General features: G+C 43.5%; 1 protein-coding gene across 1 annotated transcript in view; it reads right to left on the reverse strand.

Moving 5' to 3' along the window:
* Positions 1-22,017, reverse strand: part of LANCL2 (LanC like glutathione S-transferase 2) — a 33,767-nt gene extending 11,750 nt beyond the window's left edge. The window contains exons 1-5 of the mRNA XM_065629814.1: positions 21,649-22,017; positions 9,199-9,316; positions 5,771-5,978; positions 3,456-3,603; positions 2,690-2,836 (exon numbers count right to left, since the gene is read on the reverse strand). Coding sequence (XP_065485886.1) covers positions 2,690-2,836; positions 3,456-3,603; positions 5,771-5,978; positions 9,199-9,316; positions 21,649-21,852 — 825 coding nt within the window. The 5' untranslated portion in view covers positions 21,853-22,017. The remainder of the gene's footprint in view (positions 1-2,689; positions 2,837-3,455; positions 3,604-5,770; positions 5,979-9,198; positions 9,317-21,648) is intronic.
* Positions 22,018-22,256: the final 239 nt, after the last annotated feature.

Raw genomic sequence — 22,256 nt, forward strand, 5'->3', positions numbered from 1 at the left:
TCAAGCTGTGGGAACAACTGCAGAAATTTTAGTCTACAGAAGCCTAATAGCTGAGCTTATTTTTTAAAATAACTTGTCTTCGTTGCTGACTCAATGTCATACAACTTCACTGTTTCCCACCAGCTCCAGCACACTGCTACAATTCGCAGTCCTACAGCCAAATGAAGGAAGACTTTCAATAGCTATACTTTCAGTAACCTGAAAAAGCCAAAAGCTTGTATTTGACCTCAGCCAGGAAAGCTTTGCCAAACTTCTACCTCCCAGGTCCCTCAAGCAAACTCTACTGAGTTTCTGAATGGAACAGAACCCTTCACACTGCTCATCAGATCTACACCTGAATACAGGTCAGCTTATCATGAAGAACACCATGGAGCTGATCAGCCCTCACTCAGATGCTGACCTGTGGGGTTGGGAGGCTCTCGGGGAAGCTTTGTTTCGGGGCTCTGATTTCATGCTGCACCCCTGGAGCAGAAGGCAAAGCAGATGGGCACTGGCAATAAATGTCTTCAGTCTTGAGCTGTGCAATCCTGGCCCAGCCCAGTCCATGCGTCCTTGGGAGGTAAAACAAGAAGAGCATAGCTCTTTACAAACCTCCTTCTCACCTGGTGCTTCTGAGAAGATCTAGTACCAGGAAGTTCTTTGCCCAAGCTACTGAGGTTCCCAGTACTTACTTCCAACAGCAAAAAAGGCACCTACAGGTACATGTCCTGACTCTGGCCAAGAGAATGACATGCAAACAGAAATTTTTGCCTCAGGGTTAGTGAAATGGGCTATGTTAGAGATTCCCTAGCTAGTACTTCAGAATTCCCCCTTTATCTCCTGGATAAGTTATTTAACACTGCTGAACTCTTGCTCTTCCAGTAGTCTTCTGTAAGTAAATCCAGCGATACATGTTTCCTCACAAAGATGTCGTACAGAAAAGATGATCAGTGACCTTCACATCTTGGGTGCTGTGTTGGACACCCTTTTTTGTTATCAAACAACCACTCAACAAACCACCTCCTGAATTCTTTGCTGAAAATACAGAAAAATTCTCATTTGGCGTGGGAGGGATGGGGAAAGGATAGACTCTAATATGCCATCTTCTTCTGCAGTGGATGACTCAATTCTGCATGACTCACAATATTTAATGTACAGTGGAAAGGCAGTAATCTAATGCTGCATAAACAATGGCTTTGTGGTATTCTTAAAAGCAACAATTATATGTAAAGGAAAAGATAGGTACGATTTTAACATGTAGACAGAGTAGCTTCTGCTTAAACCAAAAAGCACTGTGCAATTATTTCTGCTATCAGCCTTGAATAGTAAATGAAAGACGGAGCCTTTAAAGAGGCTTCTTTAAAGGACCAGATGTTTCTTAGAAAATCTTGCCAAGTTGGAGAAGGAAGAATGGAAGCCAGAAAGATGAGGGAGCTAGAAGAGGGTGGATCACCTTGTTGAAGAAAGTGGGAAGACAAGGGCATAGTAAATCAGAGTAGCCTGAGGCCCCAGTGAGATGGTCACTACAGAAAATGGGGAGTAAAGCAAGGTTAAGACATGCCCCCAGGTAGGAGAGCAGTAGCCACTTCCACAGCAAAGTCAGCCGCTTCAGCCTCAGCTACTGATGGAAGCAATGTGAGCTAATCTGAAACAGATGGAGAGAAGTCACAGCATCTTTTGCAAATGAGAAACGGCTGAGCAGTGACAACACCAAATACCAACTCAGTCACTTCTGCAATGAACATTTTTACACAGTTTCAGTCTGCAAGGATGTATGATTCTTCCACTTGCCGGAAGGGAGGTCATTCCCATTAGCTGGTAAGAAAATTAATATTGACAAAGATGCACAGACTGGAAGCACCTTTGAAAAACAGAAACAGGTACAACAGAAATTTTGCAGCTCTATGGCCATCTTCTGTAATGAGTTTTATGGCTCTTTTTCCAGATTGTACAAAAGAAATAAGATATACAGGTCTGTTTTGAAAAACATTATAATCATATTGGAGAATCTCAGGGCAGGGGGGAATAGATTGAAGTGTGGGAAAGAGGAGATATACAGAAGAGAGGAGTTTCACTCAGGACAAGAGAAATGGGAGAGCAGGAGTCATAAATGCACAGGAAACATCAGATTTTTTGGGTAAGAAATAGGGGGAGATAAGGAAGAGGAAGAACATTTAAAGAATAAAAGCATACTGAAGACTAATGTGTGATTAAGGATAGTCTTCCAAAAGCTTCGAGACAGTGAAAAAAACAAGTTACTGGAGAAGAGAGGAAGGGCATTGAGGGCAGGAGGCATCAGCAGTGTACTCATTTAAAAATAGGAGAAAATTGAAGATTTAGAGTGATGGATGGTAAGTGATTATTTAGCTGGTCTAACTGCAGGCACCAGAAGTAGTAAGTATGAGGATGAGGGAAGGCACCTCACTGTCTCTGCTGAAGATAAGAAACTTCAGCTCATGGAATGCCAGTGCTCTGAACCACAACTTAAGGGTTAATTCACTCTAATGTGAGGATATCCCAGTCACAGTTTACTTCTGCTACCATGGCCTGATCTGGCGTCTCTGCACAGCTCTGTGCTGCAGTCTCACACCAAGTTGTGAGACCATGACCAGTAAAACACTGGACATTCATGAAATCTGAAGATAAGAACCTCTGATGCAAAACGAGAAATCACTGGTGTTTCACCCCTGCCCATGGAAGATGCTCTTACCTGCATGAGCATGTAATAGATCCCAGCCACTCCATGGGCTGCTCCAACATATTGCTTCCTGTGCCACTGGTACAACAGAGGACAACGGTCTGTTTTCCGTTCTTCCTTCGAAAAGTTTTTCCCCGATTCAATAATAGCATCTATTACCTAAGAAAGAGAACACACCCCTTCTGTCTGTCTTGCTTGGATTCAGAGGGTTTTGCTTTGTCATAATTAAAACCACAGTAAAGAACAAGCCACAATAAACAGTGATAGGACAAAGATATTAAATTCATTTGGACTTGAGTGTTGAGGTAAAAATGGAATTTTTCCTAAATTATGGAATCACTTATCTTTCTAAGAGTAGAAAGTTAATATATAAATACTTCTAAATCACTTTTTCCAGGTCTGCCTTCTCTGGTTCTGGTACATGCAGAACAGCTGTGCATTTTCTCCACACTGAATTCTCCTTCTTTTCACTGAAGTACTTCCACACTTCTGCCTCAAAGTTTTTCATAACAATTTGTCATGCTAAAATGCTCCAAAACTAGTTACTTATTAGAGTCATTTCCATGGCTGGCCATGGACCCATGTGCACTGGCCTGTCTCAGTCCCACCTGGGCAGCAGGGAAAGGAGGAAGAGACTGAAGGGACAAATGAGTTCCCAGTTCAAGAACACCCTCCTCTCCAGCATACCCCTCTCAATCCCTTGAATTAAGTGAAGGAGTGATTCCAGTTCAATCTCACTGATGCTGTGGCACTGGAGAGAGAAAAGTAAGTATCTTACCTCTTTGATAACAGACTGTGGGACAGTGTCCGGCCCAATTTCAGTATTCAGGTACAGCAAGGCGTATAGGTAACCTGCTCTGCCATAAAGCAGTTCATCTGGAAGTTCAGCATCTGTGCTTACAACTGTCCTTTGGAGCTGCAACAACCTGCATCAGACAAGGAAGGTAGGAAGAGAGAGTATCTTCTCTAGAGACCATACTGGATCACGTATTGCACAAGGCACCAATCCAACCAGAAGCAGAATGAGTGCCGAAGCCCCACCAAGTTTCCTTCAGTCATCCCCAGTTCAGGCAGCTGCCAGGGTTACACACAGGAGCTCTGCGTGCCTGTCATGCCCGACAAACAGGCGACTCAGAGCCAGAGCCAGGAGAGTACTAGTGCAACTATCAGGTTTTTGTGCAGACAGAAAAAGGTGTATGGGTATAGAGTTGGGTAGGATGAGACTGAAGAAATACTCCAACAAACAGGGAGCATCACCTGAAGCCTCTGGAAATTTTACCTGAGCAAGGACCTTTAGTTGTAGATATGTAAGAGGGAAATAACAAAAACAAAACAAAAACCCCAGCATCACCATTCAGTACTCCCTCTCCCTAGACAACATGTCTCAAATGTTTAGCAGCTCCGTTTTGTAAAGGGCACTGCTATTACGCACAAGTGTTTTGCTTGCCTTCAGTGATTGGAAAAAACCTCATGCTGGCCATTGCAACTTTTATTTGCTCCAAAGAGACTCCCTGCTATTACTGCACCAGTCTCTGTTAGAATTGAGGTGGAGCAGAGACCTGTGTTCCTGGCCATTCCCTCCCTGTCACTTTCTATCTTTTGTGATTAAATTGGCAATTAAATGAAACCATGGAGATGACCATATTTTAAATTGGTGGAGGGGGCAAGATAATCTGGTTTAAGACTAAATTCATTTCCCAGACCCCTCAGCAGCCATTACTCAGCAGAAATGTTAGCATTAACATCATGTTGAAGAAAAACACTGACTCCAATGGCTTGTTTATGCTGCCACTGCTTAATACCAGAGAAAAGCCACTCTCCCTCAAAAAAAAAAATTATATTATCACTCCTTTCTTGGAAGTATTCTTTGGACTTGGAATTAAATTATTTTCTGTTAAACTATTTTATTATTCAAATCATATAACTTGACAGCTACAAGGTAAAAAGCTGAAAGTGCAGTCATAGCTTACATTTTGACATCTATAATATACCACTCCATTGGTGTCTTTATATTTGTAAACAGGAAAGGAAGAAAAGGAACAAATAATCAAACTAACCTCCTTTTCAGTCCTCTTCCTAGAAATGACTTTGCAAGCAGAGTTGAGACTAAAAGATTTCTTGCTAATCTCATTTTGCTACACTCATGCTTTATGCTTTCCTAGCTGCATCCAAAATGACATGTTCAAGTTCACTGCCAGTTCTGAAAGCAAAAAAACCCAAACCTACCACCCATTTCAAAACTGAAATATTCAGGAACAGCAACAGAGATTAATCACACTATGGCTCTAGATTAGAAAGAGACCAAATATATTTCCAAATATAAACTAGAATGGAGATGAGGACACAAAGCTAGCCCACAAATTCTGGCAGCCTAAAGTATGCTGCTGGATCACTAGTGGGTGGATTGCTGGTGCTGAATGCAAACCCCACAGGGTCCCAGTGCTTCCAGCCCTCGCCAGGACAGTAATCAGCTCCATACCAGCAAAGGGACAGTCAGTTCTCCATGGAAGCTGTACGTCTAAATGGGATTTCTCAAGGCATTTGTTACACTTAGCTTACTTTGAAAAGGGGCTGGATTTTTTTCAGGCTACCTTTCTTATGCTCTGACCTAATTAAAGCCTCTGTTTTATTAAATAATTTTTACGTATCAATCCAACGTACAATGTTTCTGTCTGGATATTTCCAGATCCCTGCAGTGTACATGTTTTGTAATGAATCTACATTTAAGACCCACGCTTTACAGGAAGCATCACATACTGCACAAGCACTACATATTGCTGATGACAAGCGTATGGCTTTTGTTAAATGTCACTTCAATGTGACAAAATCAAAATGTGCATGCACTACAGATATGGCCAGGACATCCTGTCCTTACAGCAATAGAGGACTCAAGATAACTCGCTAAATACGAATCAAGTGTAAGCCAGCTTTAATAAAGATAAAGCCTATTTTGTAATCTTCTACAGAAAATGTACTGGGGAAAAAGCATCTCCATTTTTTAATCCTGACCTCCAAAACTCGACTTGCTAATGTTACTGAACCAATGCTCTCTACAAACGGAGGGCATGGCTTTTTCCACCATCAACCACTTACTTGGCAACACATTCTTTAGATTCACCATCGTTTTTCAGCTTGTGATAAACCACTGCACCCACTGCTAGTGGCCCAGCATCACCACAGAGGAAAGTAACTCTTCTGCCATTCAGATTGCGAAGGATTCTCTTCACGTAATCAAGAGATCGCTGCAAATGGCTCTGGTTTTTTGTGACGCGATACAATTGCAGATATAAGAGGGCAATACCTGGAACAACCACATGAAAAAACAGTTTAATTTACTTTTCCTTCTAAGTATATCATATTCCGCTCCTTAGTGCCTGTGAACCAATAACTCAAATGCAAACAGGCATTTGGACAACTAAAACACGTCAGTCGAGGCTCCTAGCCTATGCAATGGGAAGGCATCAGGCCATCTATTTTGATTACATTTCAATTTGGATTGTGACAAAAATTTAAAAAAAAAAAAAATAATCAGACTGCAGCCCAATGGTAGACTCATAGAACAAAGAAAATTCATGACACAGGCTCCAACACTTGGTGAAGAAAACACTGAAGACTCAAAATCTTGGGCTAACAAGCATGTGTATGACCAAGTACATTGACCGTAGAATACTCATCTATTATATGCAAGAAGTTACTAATTTTCCACTCGATTTGTAAAAGGATCTTTTGATGAATTTTTGGATTCAACTTGCCAAGTTCCTTATAACACTTATATGTATTTCATAACAAGATTATAAGTTTCTACAAGTTAAGCTCATTTGTAAAAGCCAGAAAGCAAACAAGTCCTCACAGAATGCCAGAAGGTAACATCAAGCTTCACTCCATTAAACTCACTACATAGTTCTCCATTAAAACCAAACAAACCAAAACCTTAAAAATTACAACAATGGAGACTGCAGAAAGTGAAACAAATACATCTAAGTGGATGTTTTTTGGCCAATTGCAAATGGACACATGTAGAAGCAAAACGTTCACCTCTACACCACACTGCGTCCCAAGCTCCTGTTTCTGAACAGGAGGAGCATTCTCCTGAGCCACGACTAAAGCAGAGAACACACAAGGCCCACTTAGATCCACAGAGAGGTGGCCTGAGGAGTATGAGAAGAATGGCACCACAAGAGTGCTGCTAGATCCTCAGATGTTCTCTGAACCAGCTTTGAACAGGCTTTTCCAGATGAGTCCACAAGGAGAGCTGCAGAACTTGGTTAGCCCCATTCAGTAGTACAGGAACTTAGGGGCTACTTACTGGGATTTCTGTAACCCTTTTTTATATTGCAACAAATGTGTAGATATCTGGACTTGATCAAAGGATGATCAGAAAATTAGCCATGAGGCCCAGTTCATCCAACCCTTCCTTGAGCAACACCCTTAAAATGGCCCCTCCAAAGTACGTGGCACGTAGAAAGAGGACTTGTATAAGCAATATGGACTCTAACACGACTCTATGATTCTTACGTGCCAACTGTATGCACTCCAAGATTTTAAAGATGTTTCACAAAGTACCAGCCAATGCTCAGGACTGCACTGTCAATAAGATCTGTCTAGACTTGGTACATAACAAGCATGGCAGTTGTTTGCAGCATTGTTTTTACCTTCTGATTTGTACACTAGTAAAATGCTGCAAGTAGCAAGTTTGGGGAGAAAGTATTTGCACTAAGTATTTTAAAAGCCAGATCATTTAAATATTTTTATTCAGAGTCATTTCCACAGGAGCCTTGAAAGAAGTTTACCATTTGGAATAGATGTAGTTGGTTATCCTTCTACAGGATGGAAAAACCCCACTCTCATTTAACTGTGTTACTTGTTCATCTATCTTCTTGTTTCAGCTAATGATGGCTGTGTTGCTTCTAGCTTATGACTCATTTTCTGCATGCTCTGGTTTATCAGCCGTAACTTCAGTTGTCAGTCACAGTGTCAGAACACAGCCGTTCTGTAATGAAAGCGTGAGAATGCCTACCACTTGAGATCTTCTGCACTCACTTAGCAGCCGCTCACTTTCAGACCTTGAAACGTGTCTGAGTTATCTAGAACTTCCCCACCCATCCACCCACAGCACCATCTGTACTCAAACATTAAGAAGAAAGCAAAGAAGTGTTACCCTTTCATTGCCAGAATTAAGCCTGACCACAGGCAAAGCCTGGAGAGTTTTTCCAAGCTGCTCCTCCTCATAACACAACGGTGAAATAGAGCTCCTTGAGGCTCACAGAATCACAGAATGTCCTGAGTTGGAAGGGACCCACAAGGATCACTGAGTCAAACATCCCTGCATATGACAGCCCCAAAATTCACATCATGTGTCTAAGGGCATTGTCCAGCCTCTTCTTGAACACTGTCAGGCTTGGGGCTGTGACACCTCCCTGGGGAGCCTGTTCCAGTGCTCCAGCACCCTCTGGGTGAAGAACCTTTTCCTAATGTCCAACCTAAACCTCCCCTGGCACATCTTCCTGCCATTCCCTTGGGTTCTGTCACTGGCCACCAGAGAGAAGAGTTTGGTGCCTGGCCCTCCTCCTCCCCTTGTGAGGAAGCTGTAGCCGCCATGAGATCTCCCCTCAGTCTCCTCCAGGCTGAACAAAAAAAGTGACTTTAGCTGCTCCTCATACAGCTTCCTGTCCAAACCCTTCACCAACTTTGTAGCCCTATTTCAAACATGTTGTACTAAAACCATAAATGTCTGAAGCATGAGCTAGACAGAGCAGGAATAGAATATGCCACTGTAATAGCAAAGTGGCACTTAAGAGGTCAAGACAGAAAAGTGTTTTGGCAGCTTGAAGACCAGCGGCCACATCAGCTTGACAACTGCAGGCTCTGCTTAAACGATCAGAAGGGCTCATTCACATTTGGACAGCATCAGTGATGCAATGCTAAATGAACAACAGTACCTAGCAATAACCAGCACATGCTTCTTTAACCTTTGTGCACTTGACAATCTTGCAACTTCACCCCCATACTCCCTTGTCCTCACATGTGCATTTTACCATTTTTGGACAGACAGAACAAGCAGAGCCGAACTATTCATATTCCAGATTCTAGGGTTGAAGCACAAACCAGCTTCCACCACCAAATGATTAGAAGACACTGTTACGGTCAGACGACTGCTAACTATTGGTCATTTGAACAGAAAAAGGTGAAAATAACCCATTTTAAGAAAATATTAAAGAAACTAGAGGTAGGTCAAAAGAAGGAGTAGTCTTAGAAAATCCACTTCTTTTTGCAAGATAAAGATCTCCATATACAAAAGCCAATTATCTCTCTGTAACTAGATCCCTTGCCCACTGAAATCAATGCAAGTCATTTCAGACAGCAGTGACCAAGGGTCCAGAGTTAAAAGAAAACAACTCACACAAATGTCAGTATCAAGAGTATTTCTGCTGCTCTTGTGAGAATATCAGAACCTCCTGCTGTGAACAAACCCAGTCATGCCATTTAACAAACATGCTTCATTCAAATCCTAGCTTTCTCACCAGTCCAGCCAGTATAGGCAGAGCAGTCATGTGGATCTGCCGTCTTCAGCCCTTCCTCCATTTGTTGCAGAAGGTCCTTGATTTTTGTCTGGATCCGTTTTGAGAACCGAGCACTGACCTGAAAACAGGAGATGGGAGAAAGGGAGTGAGTAAGAAAAGGAAAGAATCCAAGAACACAAGCTGGCTGCTCTGCTTTCTTGTTTGGAAAAAAACCAAAACAAAGCGAAACAAAATATAACCAGGGAATAAATACTACAGGCAGTAATCAGCAGTGGCAAGGTGGTCCATCTTAAGTGTGTCCCATGTAATGCATCTTGATTACATATTAGAATAAGTTACTAGTATCTACATTAGCCAAAAATTACCTGAGGATGCTTTGAAGTCACATGAAGAGCAGTTACAGACACTGTGACAGTATATAATTATATGCTGCCTCTAAGGCTCCTAGTAAAGTAAGCAAAGCTTCTCTCAGCTGAGTAAAAAGTGAATAGAAGCAAACAGAAGACAACCATCTGCTGGCACTCCATGGGCCAGTACTCCATTCAGGATCCTGGCACCAAGACCACATTATGGAGGAACACAGCACAGTGAACGTACAAGCCCTGTGTAATAGGTGCTTGCTCTCATCACAAGGTGTCTGTGCATCCTTTGTGGCACTACGGAGCAGGGAACAGCTAAAGGAAAATAAATGCTCGTATTTGAGACAACCAAATCAAAGCCAAGCCACCATCTACAATGACGTGCTCAATCGCATCATCCATGACACATTCACATTTTCTTCCCAAATCCAAGACTCTCTTTGATGTCCCAGTTTATGATCACCACATGGAAGGCAAGTTGCTTAGAGCCACAAAATGCCCTTCCTCTTGCTTCTTGCTCTCTCTCCTCTCCCCCAAACAATATCAGGATTGACATGCTTTATCATGAAAGGAAGTTGTTAAATGAACTATTAAAGAATAACTACCTAACATAATGAGCTAGACACAAAGATGAGTAAAAGGAGCTCATGCAGGAAGTTGATGAAACTATCCTTTGATTTTACTCATTGCTTGCTTTTACTTTTGACCAAGAAAAGTTTACATTGATGCTATATATGGAATATAACACAGGATAATTTACTCTAGCCACCATTTCTCTCTCATTAAGCACAGTGTATGAGCAGATACATTACTGATTACTCACTTAAACCTATGGAATGTGGAAATAATTAGAATTTACTACCCTATTAACTTCAAGAAGTCCCTTCACAGGACACATCCACATATGAGTGGGAACATCAGAATAACACTCAAAAATGTTGTTTGTTTTTCCTGTAAACAGTATCACTTATTGATCAGCTTTTCCTATTAACACATTTATTAAAAGCTTTTCCCTATATTTAAATAGAGCCTAAGGTCTAGGTTAAGTTATAGAACAATTTGCCTACTATGGAGCTAAAGAAGGAGGAACAAAAAAACCTCCTCTCCCTTCCTGGGCTATAGAAAAAGCTTTACCATTACCAGACAATTGCATCACTCTGACAAAACAGTCATGTACACAAACTTCGTGCCACTCAAAAGTATTTTCTGAATGTGCTTCTTCCATTATTTACAGAAAGCCCCAACCATACAACACTTGTCACCCAAGTCTCAGTTATCCAGGAGTATCTAGAAGAGAAACTCTGTAGGATTATGGAAGCCAGGACAGCTTCCCCACCTCCCAAACCAAGAATCACAACACGATGGTCATTGTCATCCAGAAAAACAGCATTATGAAATTTGGCTAGCCGTCAGCTTACATTGAGAATAAGCTACTGTTTTCTGAACAGTGCTTGATCTCCTTCCACCACTTTCTTCCCCAATCTGTTCCTAAATGACAGCTGGAACAAAACAGATTCGTGAAGGCTTAGTTTCATGTTAAACACATCTACATTTATGATGTTTTACCAGAGAAGGAGAAATTAGCTCACTAGGAAGGCAAGTTCTATTTGATTACAATACATCCCAAAAGGGAAGGGTTCAGATAAATGACAGGTCCTGAATGCCACTGTGCAACTGATTACTCAAAATACACCACATTTTGTTCTCTTGTTCAGAGGGGAACTTCAAAGAAAAAACAGTGAATCCAAACATCCATTCAACGGACTCAGAAATCAGAAAGAAAATAGGAATTACACAAGTCCTCTGACACACTCAGATGCCTCCAGAGTCAACAATTCAAATCAATTTTATTATGGTGGGACAAGAAGCAAAAAGGAAACTGTGTCATTATATCTCATGTCGCACACATACCACTCTAGGAAAGAGCTACAGCCCCTTAACCTTCTCCAGGAAGTCTAGAAGTAGCAACTGTGGCAGTTGCACATCCCCCTGAGATCTGGAGCCTTCAATGGGGCAGTTGATGGCTCTTTTAGCACCTTTTGTGTCCCACTGTGCCTATCTCCACATACACGCCACCTAGGGTGGTACCAAGGTGTCACATCTCCTACCCCAGGGCAGGGTGACTTCACCTCCACCAGCTGGTGGGGCAGGAGGGGTGGGACCCTCGGTCAATTGAGAGGGTCCTTAACGGGACCCTGAGTCAATTGACAGGGTCGTTAGCAGAGGAGGTGCCCAGAGAAGCTGCAAAGCTTCTGGACCATGTTGAAATGCCCACAGCCAGATCTGACCAGGCTATAAAACGGGGCTCCTGCCAAAGGCCCCCTTTGGAGTGGTCTTCTCAGAGCAGCAGGTCTGTGAACTGGAGGCCTCTCCTTAGACTCGGATGCCATCTAAGGAGACTTCCTGGGATTGAGAGCGCCTCACCTCCTTGTTTGGGTGAGTCGTAATTTACTGGATATATCCTTGAATGAGTCCTTGCCTAACCAGGCAAGTGGGAGTCCTTGCCTAACTCCCATGAGTGATTATTTCTTGTGGGTATCCCGGAGTCAGAGGGCTCTGGTTTTGTTTCTTGTGTGTGCATGCACACTGTGGATCCTCATTACTCTTATTTTGCTGTACCCCAATAAACTCCTCAACCGATATCCGAACCTGTATTTTATGTTGTTGGAGTACTAACTAATTGTATAAGCCCTGTTTCTATTTGGTTTCTTGGCTGCACTTTTCCAGCTAGAATAAAGTCTGTTTTGGAACTTGTTGTCTGCCTAAAACTGACTTTGGGGTGCCTCCATGACAGCAACCAAACACAGTAAGTATCCGAGATCTACTTAGCCTTAATATGGCATTATCTTTTTGTTAGGAAATTGTACCATGCACATACAACACAACACCCCCTGCCTTTTAACTGGTTCAGTGAATTCTCAACACAAACCACAACCTGTCCCAAGGCCAGGGCTTCTCTCCTTCAAAAAGACAGCTATGCCAAGGTTAAGGCATATGGTGAAACAGCGTGAGGGTATCCACATGGATGCATGCAGGCATAGCACTCCGTTTATCTGGCAAGAGCGATCTAAGGCTTCAGACTCCTGGTTTGTTTACCTACTGCATATCACAAGCAAGCTGGTTATCTTTTTGTCCTGACAATACACCTGCTGTTACCAAATCAGGATGTTTTTTATCAAACACCAGATCAAATTACTTAGAGGCCAGAGGGAAGGACTAGGACATCAGGACACCTGGGTTCTGCTTTGAAAGCTTGGTCCCATATGAGTAATTTAGCTCAGGTTGGCATTTCCCTCTTTCTAAAATGGGAATTGTAACTCGCCTATCTTGATTCAGTGCTTTGAAAAGCACAGATGAAAGGATTTTTAAATTATTTATCAGCCCAAACAAAGCTACTCCCAAGCTTATGCCACTGTGAATAGGTTATGAGTGGCAACAAAGTTTTCCCCACCTTCCTACTCCTCCACCACTGCCTTTGTTTTTGGTTGCTCTGAAGCTTTAACAATTGAACACCACCACTGTTCATTTGATAAGATTCCACTATAAGCTTATAACAGATGCTTACATGCACTAGAATAAATCAATTACATAAAGAAATGGATGTTGAAAGGTGGGTTTAGAAGATTTATAAACCTCCTTCAAAGAATCTTATGGCAGCATCACAGCTGAGCATAAAGCACGCTAATTTACGTTGAGCACAGCTTGATTTTCATGAGAAGCGTATTCAGTTCATGAGGATGATTCCAATTGGCATTCATACTTATCTGCAGGTGACTCTCGTAATTCCTGTTGGAGAAAACAAAAACCAGGAAGCTTGACCTCTGATATCCAGTACTACATTTACTCCTGGTTCACAATAGACTGCGTGATAACAGGAGCTGAAGAGTATCTTTAACAAGTTAGCAATGGTCCTCTCCAGGAATTCAACTGCTGCATTACTCCTCTGCTGCTGCAGGAAGAACAGCACTGTCATCCCAACCACTGCTCAAGTTTTAGATCAGCAAAACACACACATACACAAAAAATGCCAGTTCATTCGCCACAACACCCGACAGAACCCTGCACCATATTGATTATGGTAACAAGAAGGGGTCATTATCAGCGTGAAAAAAAAAGTGCAGAAAAATGCAAATATGTTCGTTTTGCAAATTAATTGTTCCCTGATTTATTCAAATCATATCAAGTTTTCCATTGCAATGAGGTGGTATACAAAGCTACATCCCAATCCAAAGCCTTTTAAAGACAACAAAAACATGAGGAATGTAAATGTATATGCAACATCGCTCGCCTTTGGCTCTAATGGCATAGTGTCCAAATTATGCTGTCCTTGTCAGCAATACCTGTTCCCCCTATCTATTTTCTTTCATTTGTATGGTTCCTAAAAAGAACTTAAATCATCTTCTTTTGTAAATCCAGCACTAAAACTACACAAACATTACAAAAAATACACCATGATGCAAATAAAAATCTCCTAAAAGAAACACACATTATCACTTGCATTTGATATTACAATAACATACTAAGTCTTTCTGACCTACCTCTCCATTACAGCCATATTCAGCTTTATAGCTGTGGTTTTAAAACAAACGAGCACCAAGAGCAGATGAGGCAACAAGCAGCTGCTATGTAAGTGGTTTAGACCATGATTTCTCGCAGGTAAGAGAAGCCTGTAACTTAGTCTTCCACACACATTTGGACCAGACATCACAGTGCTTATGTAAGTCTGACAACCCAACTGCGAGACTTCACGTCACTTGTTTTGTGGTCAGAAGTAACACTCTAGTTTGACAGACACAGGGTGAGTTATCTCATTTGCCTTTGTCAAAGGCATTTAGATACCAACGTGTTTTTCACAAACACCTCTCAGCATTTATTTGCATCATGACACATCTATGCCAAGTCCTTGTCACTGCAGGACAAGGGAAACCTGAGCTCAGGTTCTTCACCAGTTGCCAACATACCAGTCTTTCCTGCTACCACCAGCTCCCAAAACAACCATCTTGCTACTATCTCAGTTTCACTGTTCACTCCATTTTACTTCCTCAGCTTTTGGGGGACTGATGCTATGTGCAAAAACTAGACTGGAGAGGAAACAATTGATTCCACAGAAGCCTATGCACATAGTGCTGCCTACTGAACAAGCAAAATACACTTTTAGTTCATCTCAGTTCGAATCATTTTAAGAGAATATATCGTAAAGTTATTGTTGGTGATGTGTAGAACAGGAGACTAACATGGTGCTGGGGTTTCTTCCAGCCAATGTGCATTTCACAGAGAAGAAAATACAGCTCAAGTTGGCACTGCAGCAAGGTTCGTTCAAAACCCAAACTTGCATAGAACACATGACAGACACTAGTGGGGGACAACTCACAAGCTCTACAGAAACACGAAATCTCGGCTGTACTGGAATCATCGGGAACTTTGCCACTTACTGTTACGGGAACCAGGTTTCACACCCACACGCTGTAGCACACAGGTTTATTGAAGCAGCATGAGGTCTCACGCTCACCTCCACAGAGCTCCTGCAAGAGCAGACCAGAAGGGATGGCTGTAGGATCCCACATGCAGAATCTAGCAAGGTCAGCTGGGAAGTGATCTGCCTTTTTGTACAGAAAAACAAGTTTTACTTTGTTTTTTACCTAAATGAAGACTGTTGCAGCTCCAAGAGCAGCTTTTTTTTTTCTTCTCTGAAAATACCACATACAAACAAACCTTATCACCCAGCCTCTGAAATGGTTAAACACAGCTCTCTGCTAGTACTCAGGTCCAGAAACAAATGCCAGTTCTGCAAAACCACATGCTTAATAAATGATTTGAAACACTGCTGTCTTTGGAACACATTGCTCTGTTTTTCAGTGACCTGACACCTAGTGCCATACATGTGATAGTGGGAGAAAAAAGACAAAAAAAAGGAAGAAAAGCAAAAAAGGTGGCTGTAGGCAAAATAATACACTGCTACAAATGCCAATTTAGGAACAGGTTTTAAATGGAGGCATCACCCTACCTCAGAGGAGATGAGGGCATGAAAAACAGCACTAAAAGGCAATCCATTCAAGTTACAGAAATAATTGTTTAAAACATGTAAGATAATGAGACTGTGCCTCTAATGCATTTGTGTGTAAAAGGAGCTATTTGTCTCACTGGTGATTAGGTTGCAAAAAAACCGAAGCCTAAAGATCATCAAAAGACTTCAGATTATTGATAACAAAAATAATCATGATTAAAAGACACTGAGGAACATTATCCTATGTTTTGGGAAATGGAGGCTGATAAAGCAAAAGGGCAATACTGAAAATCTGAGGTTCTCCAGATAGCCCAACACCAACATGCTACTTCTTGAAAATGATGAAAATCAAACTCTGTTCTAAGTGGGACTTAAATTCACTCACTACACAGAGGTCTTTACCCTAGCTGGGACATTTTTAGGTGGTCCACAAGTTGTAAAAAAAGCTAAAACCTCTACCAGTACAGTTTAAATTATTTTGATGCACAGAACAGAAGGTACATTCCACATATTCAACTTGACAGCATATCGGTGTTATGCAGTTAGACCCCAAATATAATTTATTTCCACCAGAAAATGAGTACCTGTTATTGCACTTGCCCACGTAACTAACCAGAGTAACAACTCATTAACACATAGGAGTGCCAGAAAAGTGGCAAAAAAGTGGTATTCTCAAGAAACAAAGCTACCCCATCACACAGTTGTGGCAAAAAAGTGAGAAGAAATATTTACTGGCTCTAGAGATTCGATTTTGCTTGCAGTGCAACGAGTCATACGATTCCTGTTAGTGCAAGTGGTTGCAGAATCAGTGCCAGAACAGGGAGAGCTTGCTGCTCTCAGCGAGACAACTAAAATGCCCAGGGAGACAATACAATAAATACAAAAAAATACCTCAGGGAGAGGAAGGATGAATGAGGCAATGACAAAGAACTTTAGTTTTTGGTTTTTTATTTTTGCATATTTTAGAAAAAGAAGACAACGACTGAAAAGCAACATAAAGGAATTATCAGAACTAACAGGGGATTGAGAAAGCACCAGGAAACTAAACACTACTAAATCACTCAAAAGATAATCTAAGTAAATATTCTGACAGAATATCTCCATTAAGTGATAATCTTTGCCAATAAGCATCACTAGCTTTAAAACAGGTTCCCTGCAAAGAATCCCCTGCAAAGCCTAATTAAGTACACTGTATACATTTGTCAGAACACATAACCTTTTACTAATATCTTAAAACATTACGGCAATCAGAAAAAAATTATCATTAAAGAATTAGCCTAAAAAAGAAGTTACCCTTTTGGGCATCCTAGTCACCTATCATAAAGTTTGAATCCAGTTTCAGTGCAAAGACTTGTGACTCCACAACAAATCCAGACAACCTTAAATCAAGGGTTGAGGTGCGATAATATCTCGATGCCATGGGTGCTTTTCTTGCAAACACACCAAATCCACACCAGGTCGCCTGGGCACAAGGTTGCTTCCACCTTCCCCTGGATAAGCAGGTAAGATTGGCCTGCATTTGGTTCCCAAGTCACTGGCCTCCAGAGGGTGTGAAGGTGTCTCCCAAATCACACCTAACTACACTATGGATGTAGCCACAGAGCTGGAGTTGTTCTGAGTACAGTGGGCAATCTGAGGTTGATATTGGTGGGTCACCCATACAGTCAGGTCCTTGAACAAGCCACTGCCGCCTCTTACAAGCAAGTTCTCCTCACCCTTCCCCTTTGAAGGAAATTCATCACACTCCCTACCCCACAAATGTTTTGATAAACAGTTTCTGAGCCAGGACAACTGGCTGCCCTTGCTTTATGCAAACCTGTGAAGACCTCTCCATTCTCGGTCCCCACCCACAGCTAACGGGCAACACAATACCAACAAGTCTTGATGTTAATTGCAGCTATAGGTTGCCTCTGCTCCAGTTCAGGTGGGGAAGCAAAGCGCAATATTGCTCAGACAGTTACTTTCTGGTTCCCAGGCTGCACAGGCAGCCTGATTTGCCACATGCAAGAATAGGTGAGTTTATACCGGTAGTTGCCTACAATGTAGGGGAAACTATCAGAAGAACATCTGCTTTTCAAATAGTAATACTTTTCCCAATAAACAATTACAGAGAATTAAAAATGAAATGAAACTTAACAGACAAACTGATTTTCCCATGAACTAGGGAATATGCTTTGTTTTGACTCTATAGTTGTCTCTTCATTTCTCTACATCCCTGACCCATTTAGATTTCCATTTTGAAAACTTTTGGACCACTTCAAGATAACATCTATAGATACTTTTTCAGGCTAAGGTATCACTATGGGATTCACATCAAAAGGAAAAGGGCTACAGGATATATATTTAATTGAAATATTTGTCAATTTTTAAGCAAAGTTTTACATTTAAAATTATGCTTATTAATCTAGAACTAATGCAGTCTCATGAACTATTACCTTCAGCTTTCTCAGACAAGTTACAGGAGCTATTAAAGTCCACAATACTTTCACAGTGAAGAAATCTAGTTAAGAAAAAGTGATTTCAACTAGACGAGCAAAGCCCACCTGGATAACTGCAGTGTTTACTGTGACTATTTTTAAGAAGGCAAATTTGCATTCCCAAACTTTCTCTCTTCTCCTGCTCCCATAACTTGTAGCTTCCTGAAGCATATAAACACGTTTTCATATACAGCACTTTGTCCTGATTGTCTCACATTGCAGACAATGACTTGAAGAGTTTCTTGTCCTTTTATCAGCTGGATGAATTTTAGATGGCAATCATGGCAGTTTATGAAATCAAATGGAGGGAATAATAATGCATCGCCTTCCATGACAACAGCAGAGCCCCGCACACCTCTAGCTGTCATTACATGAGTCACTCAACGCTCACCACTCCACACAGCAGCAGATGGGAGGAAGAAATTATGTAGTGCACTGAGGGCTTCTGAAAGCTGCTCTCATTTTTAGGAAACTTGTGCTACTGTGTACCTCAGCATACAGAACAAACTCCCTGACCTGTGTAAAGTCTCTGTCTTCACTGTGGCTTTAGGCAGGCAAAGATATTTCTCTTACAGGACTGGAGCCTGTTAAATGCAAAAAAACCCCCACCAAACCAAACCAAACAAACCACAAACCAGAGAACACAAACAACAAAAGCATCTCAAAATACTCATCAGGAAGTCCCATAAAATTCAGGACAGTACTAGGATTGACAATATGCAAAGGCTGCAAAGAATATCAATACACATAAATATACTCATGGCCATGTTCTAGCCCAGAAATATATAGGACAATTCCTCAGGTTTCTGCAGATGCAGAAACAAAAGAAAATGTACACACACATCTGCTCTCTCCTATGAAATGCACGGAGTTGAAAAAATTCAAAGACCACTGAAAGTTGCTGTAGTTACATTGCTTCGATGTGATACAGAAGAGGATTTGTTCTTCCAGAGGAGCTTCTTACTTTTGAATGTAACAAAGCCCAGACACCACCTTTTATCAAATGCACAGCTACACTGGTGCTCAAAGATATTTTCCAAACAAAACTGCACAAATAGCTGCCAACTGCCACACAGTAACAAGGAATGACATTCACCACTGATGCCAGGAAAAAAACATTTGCACTCACTGTAAAACAGCATACTCATCTAAAGCAGAGCAGAACAGACATTCCTAACATGAATCTAAGGCTACAAATTCATTGATTAGCTCATTTCAGCTCTGCCATAGAAGAATGTCTCTGAATTTGGATTAATTCAAGAACTAAACCTGAAGTAAGTTAGAGTTGAACTATTCTGCAATACAGATAGTATTCTCTAACAAAAATTTTAAGGAAGTTCACCTTCCTCCAATATCAGTTCTCACTTTGGAAAGCTGTAATAACCTAGATCAGCAGTAAATTAAGGCTTGTTTTCTCTTTAAAAAAAGGGACATGAAGTGTCAGATCTAAAGCAGGTACATAAGAACGACGACTGGCCTACATAAATCCCTAGAAGAAAGTTATTGGTATGTTTTTTTACCAAGTTAGCAACAATGTATAGCTATAGCTGTTCTTCCATCTCCCCTCTGCCTTCATACTTCAACTCATCATATTTGAATGGTTTTTATATACTGAGCCAGATATACTGAGTATATACTACTAGGGATTTTCACAAAAACAAATCAGATTTCATTTCCAAACCTAACCCTTTTCAAGTGCCAAGTTCTGCTTTTGACAGCTGCAATTAGCTGTAGCAGTAAGACACCAATCCCCCAAAGTATTCTCTTTCGTGCTCTCTGCACACAACCTCATAAACCTCAGTTGCAAGAACTAATGAAACCTTTCATTGTCTCAGACTGATGGTGAGCTGATGCTGTCTTGCTCATTCTTAAGATGCTCCAGAAGAATGCTGCTCTCACCACTGGGCATCACCATCCTCAGCCCAACCTATCAGTAAATCAAGGTAATTCCTTATTGCCACAAGAAGGAAAATACAGAGCTGAGATTAAAGGCTCTCCTTTATTCAACCCAGTGTACAGCCGAGTGACTTAGGACTTAGCTTTGCACCCTATGCATCTGTGCTTCTAGCAATGTCACCAGGCAGTGTTTTTCATCCGAAAGATGGCAAAGCAGCATAGTCCTAAAAGATGAGGCTGGTTAGGGGCTAAAATGATAGGAGGTCCATATGCTGGTACTCCTTCTACAGCATAAGCCAGCCTGCATGGTAACAGGCCAGACCAGCTTCTGTGCTTAAAGCCTAAAATGCACATGACTCTGCAAACAGCAGAGTGTGGTGTCGAGGAGATAAGCAGAGCAGGAAGGGCTGCGAACCTCATGTCACCAGTGCCACCAGACAGACCCTCTGCCAACTGCCTGTCATGGTGCACCCAAATCTATAAATGTGCGCATGTCAACAAACATGTGCCTTGGAGAGAACAGTCCAGCATCACCTAAAACCTGAGTGCTGCTGTCACCTGTGGAGAAATTCATCTTTTCTAGATGTATGCTCATCTGTTCCCTTCCCTGCATGCTTGCTTTGGTGAAACTCTTGCAACTTGCAAGTGGTAACAGAACAGCCATGGTAATTATTAGTATTAGAAGGGGTGTGGTTAGTAGGTCGAGAGAGGTTCTCCTCCCCCTCTACTCTGCCCTGGTGAGACCTCATCTGGAATATTGTGTCCAGTTCTGGGCCCCTCAGTTCAAGAAGGACAGGGAACTTCTGGAGAGAGTCCAGCGCAGGGCAACGAAGACGATGAAGGGAGTGGAGCATCTCCCTTATGAGGAAAGGCTGAGGGAGCTGGGTCTCTTTAGCTTGGGGGAGACTGAGGGGTGACCTCATTAATGTTTATAAATATGTAAAGGGTGGGGGTCACGAGGATGGCACCAGGCTCTCCTCGGTGACAACCAATGATAGGACAAGGGGCAATGGGTACAAACTGGAACACAGGAGGTTCCATTTAAATATGAGAAAAAACTTCTTCACAATAAGGGTGACAGAGCACTGGAACAGGCTGCCCAGGGAGGTTGTGGAGTCTCCTTCTCTGGAGACGTTCAAAACCCGCCTGGACACCTTCCTGTGTAACCTCATCTGGGTGTTCCTGCTCCGGCAGGGGGATTGGACTGGATGATCTTTTGAGGACCCTTCCAACCCCTGACATTCTGTGATTCTGTAATTGCAGCACAGACAGCACTACCTCCAGGGCCGGTACCGTGTTCATTCGCATCCAGGGGAACAATAAAGGGCTTATGGCAGTCACTTCCACCACCTCCAAGCCGTGCGGCCGGGCTGAGCCGAGCTCCTGCTCCTTCCCTCAGGTCACCTCACCCGCCTCTTCCCTCAGGAGACCCGGCGGCCGCTGCCTGTGCCACGCCGCCCGCGCGGGAACGGCCGCCGGCCCGCCCGACCCCGGCCGGGGCAGGGGGCGCCACAGCGCTCCGCAGCAGCGCGGACAGGCCGCCCCAGCGCAGGCCGGGCCCGGGCCCAGGGCCCCGCCGGAGGCCGCCCCAGGGCAGCGCCCACGGCCGACCGCTCTGCGGGGCCACCCCTGCAGTGAGAGAGCGCCCCGCGGGTGAGGCGAGGCCTGGGGGACCGGGACGCGGCCCCTGCCTGCACGCCCGCCCGGGACTCACCTTCCCATCGTCGCCGAAGGGGAGGGACTCCTCCTCCGCCGGGACCAGCGCCCTGTCCCGCCGGGCGTCCGCCGCGCTGGGGCTGGCCGCGGCTCCGGCTGCGTGGGGCTGGTAGTCGGGGTAAGGGTTGGCGAAAGCCCGCTCCTCCATCTCCGCCTCGCCGCCCAGCTGCAGCTTCAGTCTCTTGGACATGCTCTCTCCCATCTCAGCCGGCCCCCGGCCCGCCTCCCCGCACGGCAAGCCGGCGGGGACACACTCCGCCCCGCCGAGCGGCGGGTTTGCAGCAACGCGAGCGCCGCGGCCGGCAGCTGTCCCCGGCTACAGCCGCCGCCCGGCGGGCTCAGAGGCGAGGGCCCCTCGGCGGGGCCGCGGCGCTGGGGCAGAGAGCGCGGCGAGGCGCAGCCCGCCGGCCCCGCGCTGAGGGGCCTGCGGTGGCAGCGACCGCGGCCGCTGGCCCATCTGGGCCGCCTCGGGGCAGAGGCGCCGCCGGCCCCGAGCCGTCGGAGCCCAACGTGGGAAGGCGAAAAAGGGAAGCTGCGATGCCGCGGCTCTGCCTGGCGTCCCCGTCAGCCGGAGAGGGGGGGCGGCGAGCGCGGCGGCGGCATCAC

Source organism: Caloenas nicobarica, chromosome 2, assembly GCF_036013445.1.
Source record: "Caloenas nicobarica isolate bCalNic1 chromosome 2, bCalNic1.hap1, whole genome shotgun sequence".
Lineage (NCBI taxonomy): Eukaryota > Metazoa > Chordata > Aves > Columbiformes > Columbidae > Caloenas > Caloenas nicobarica.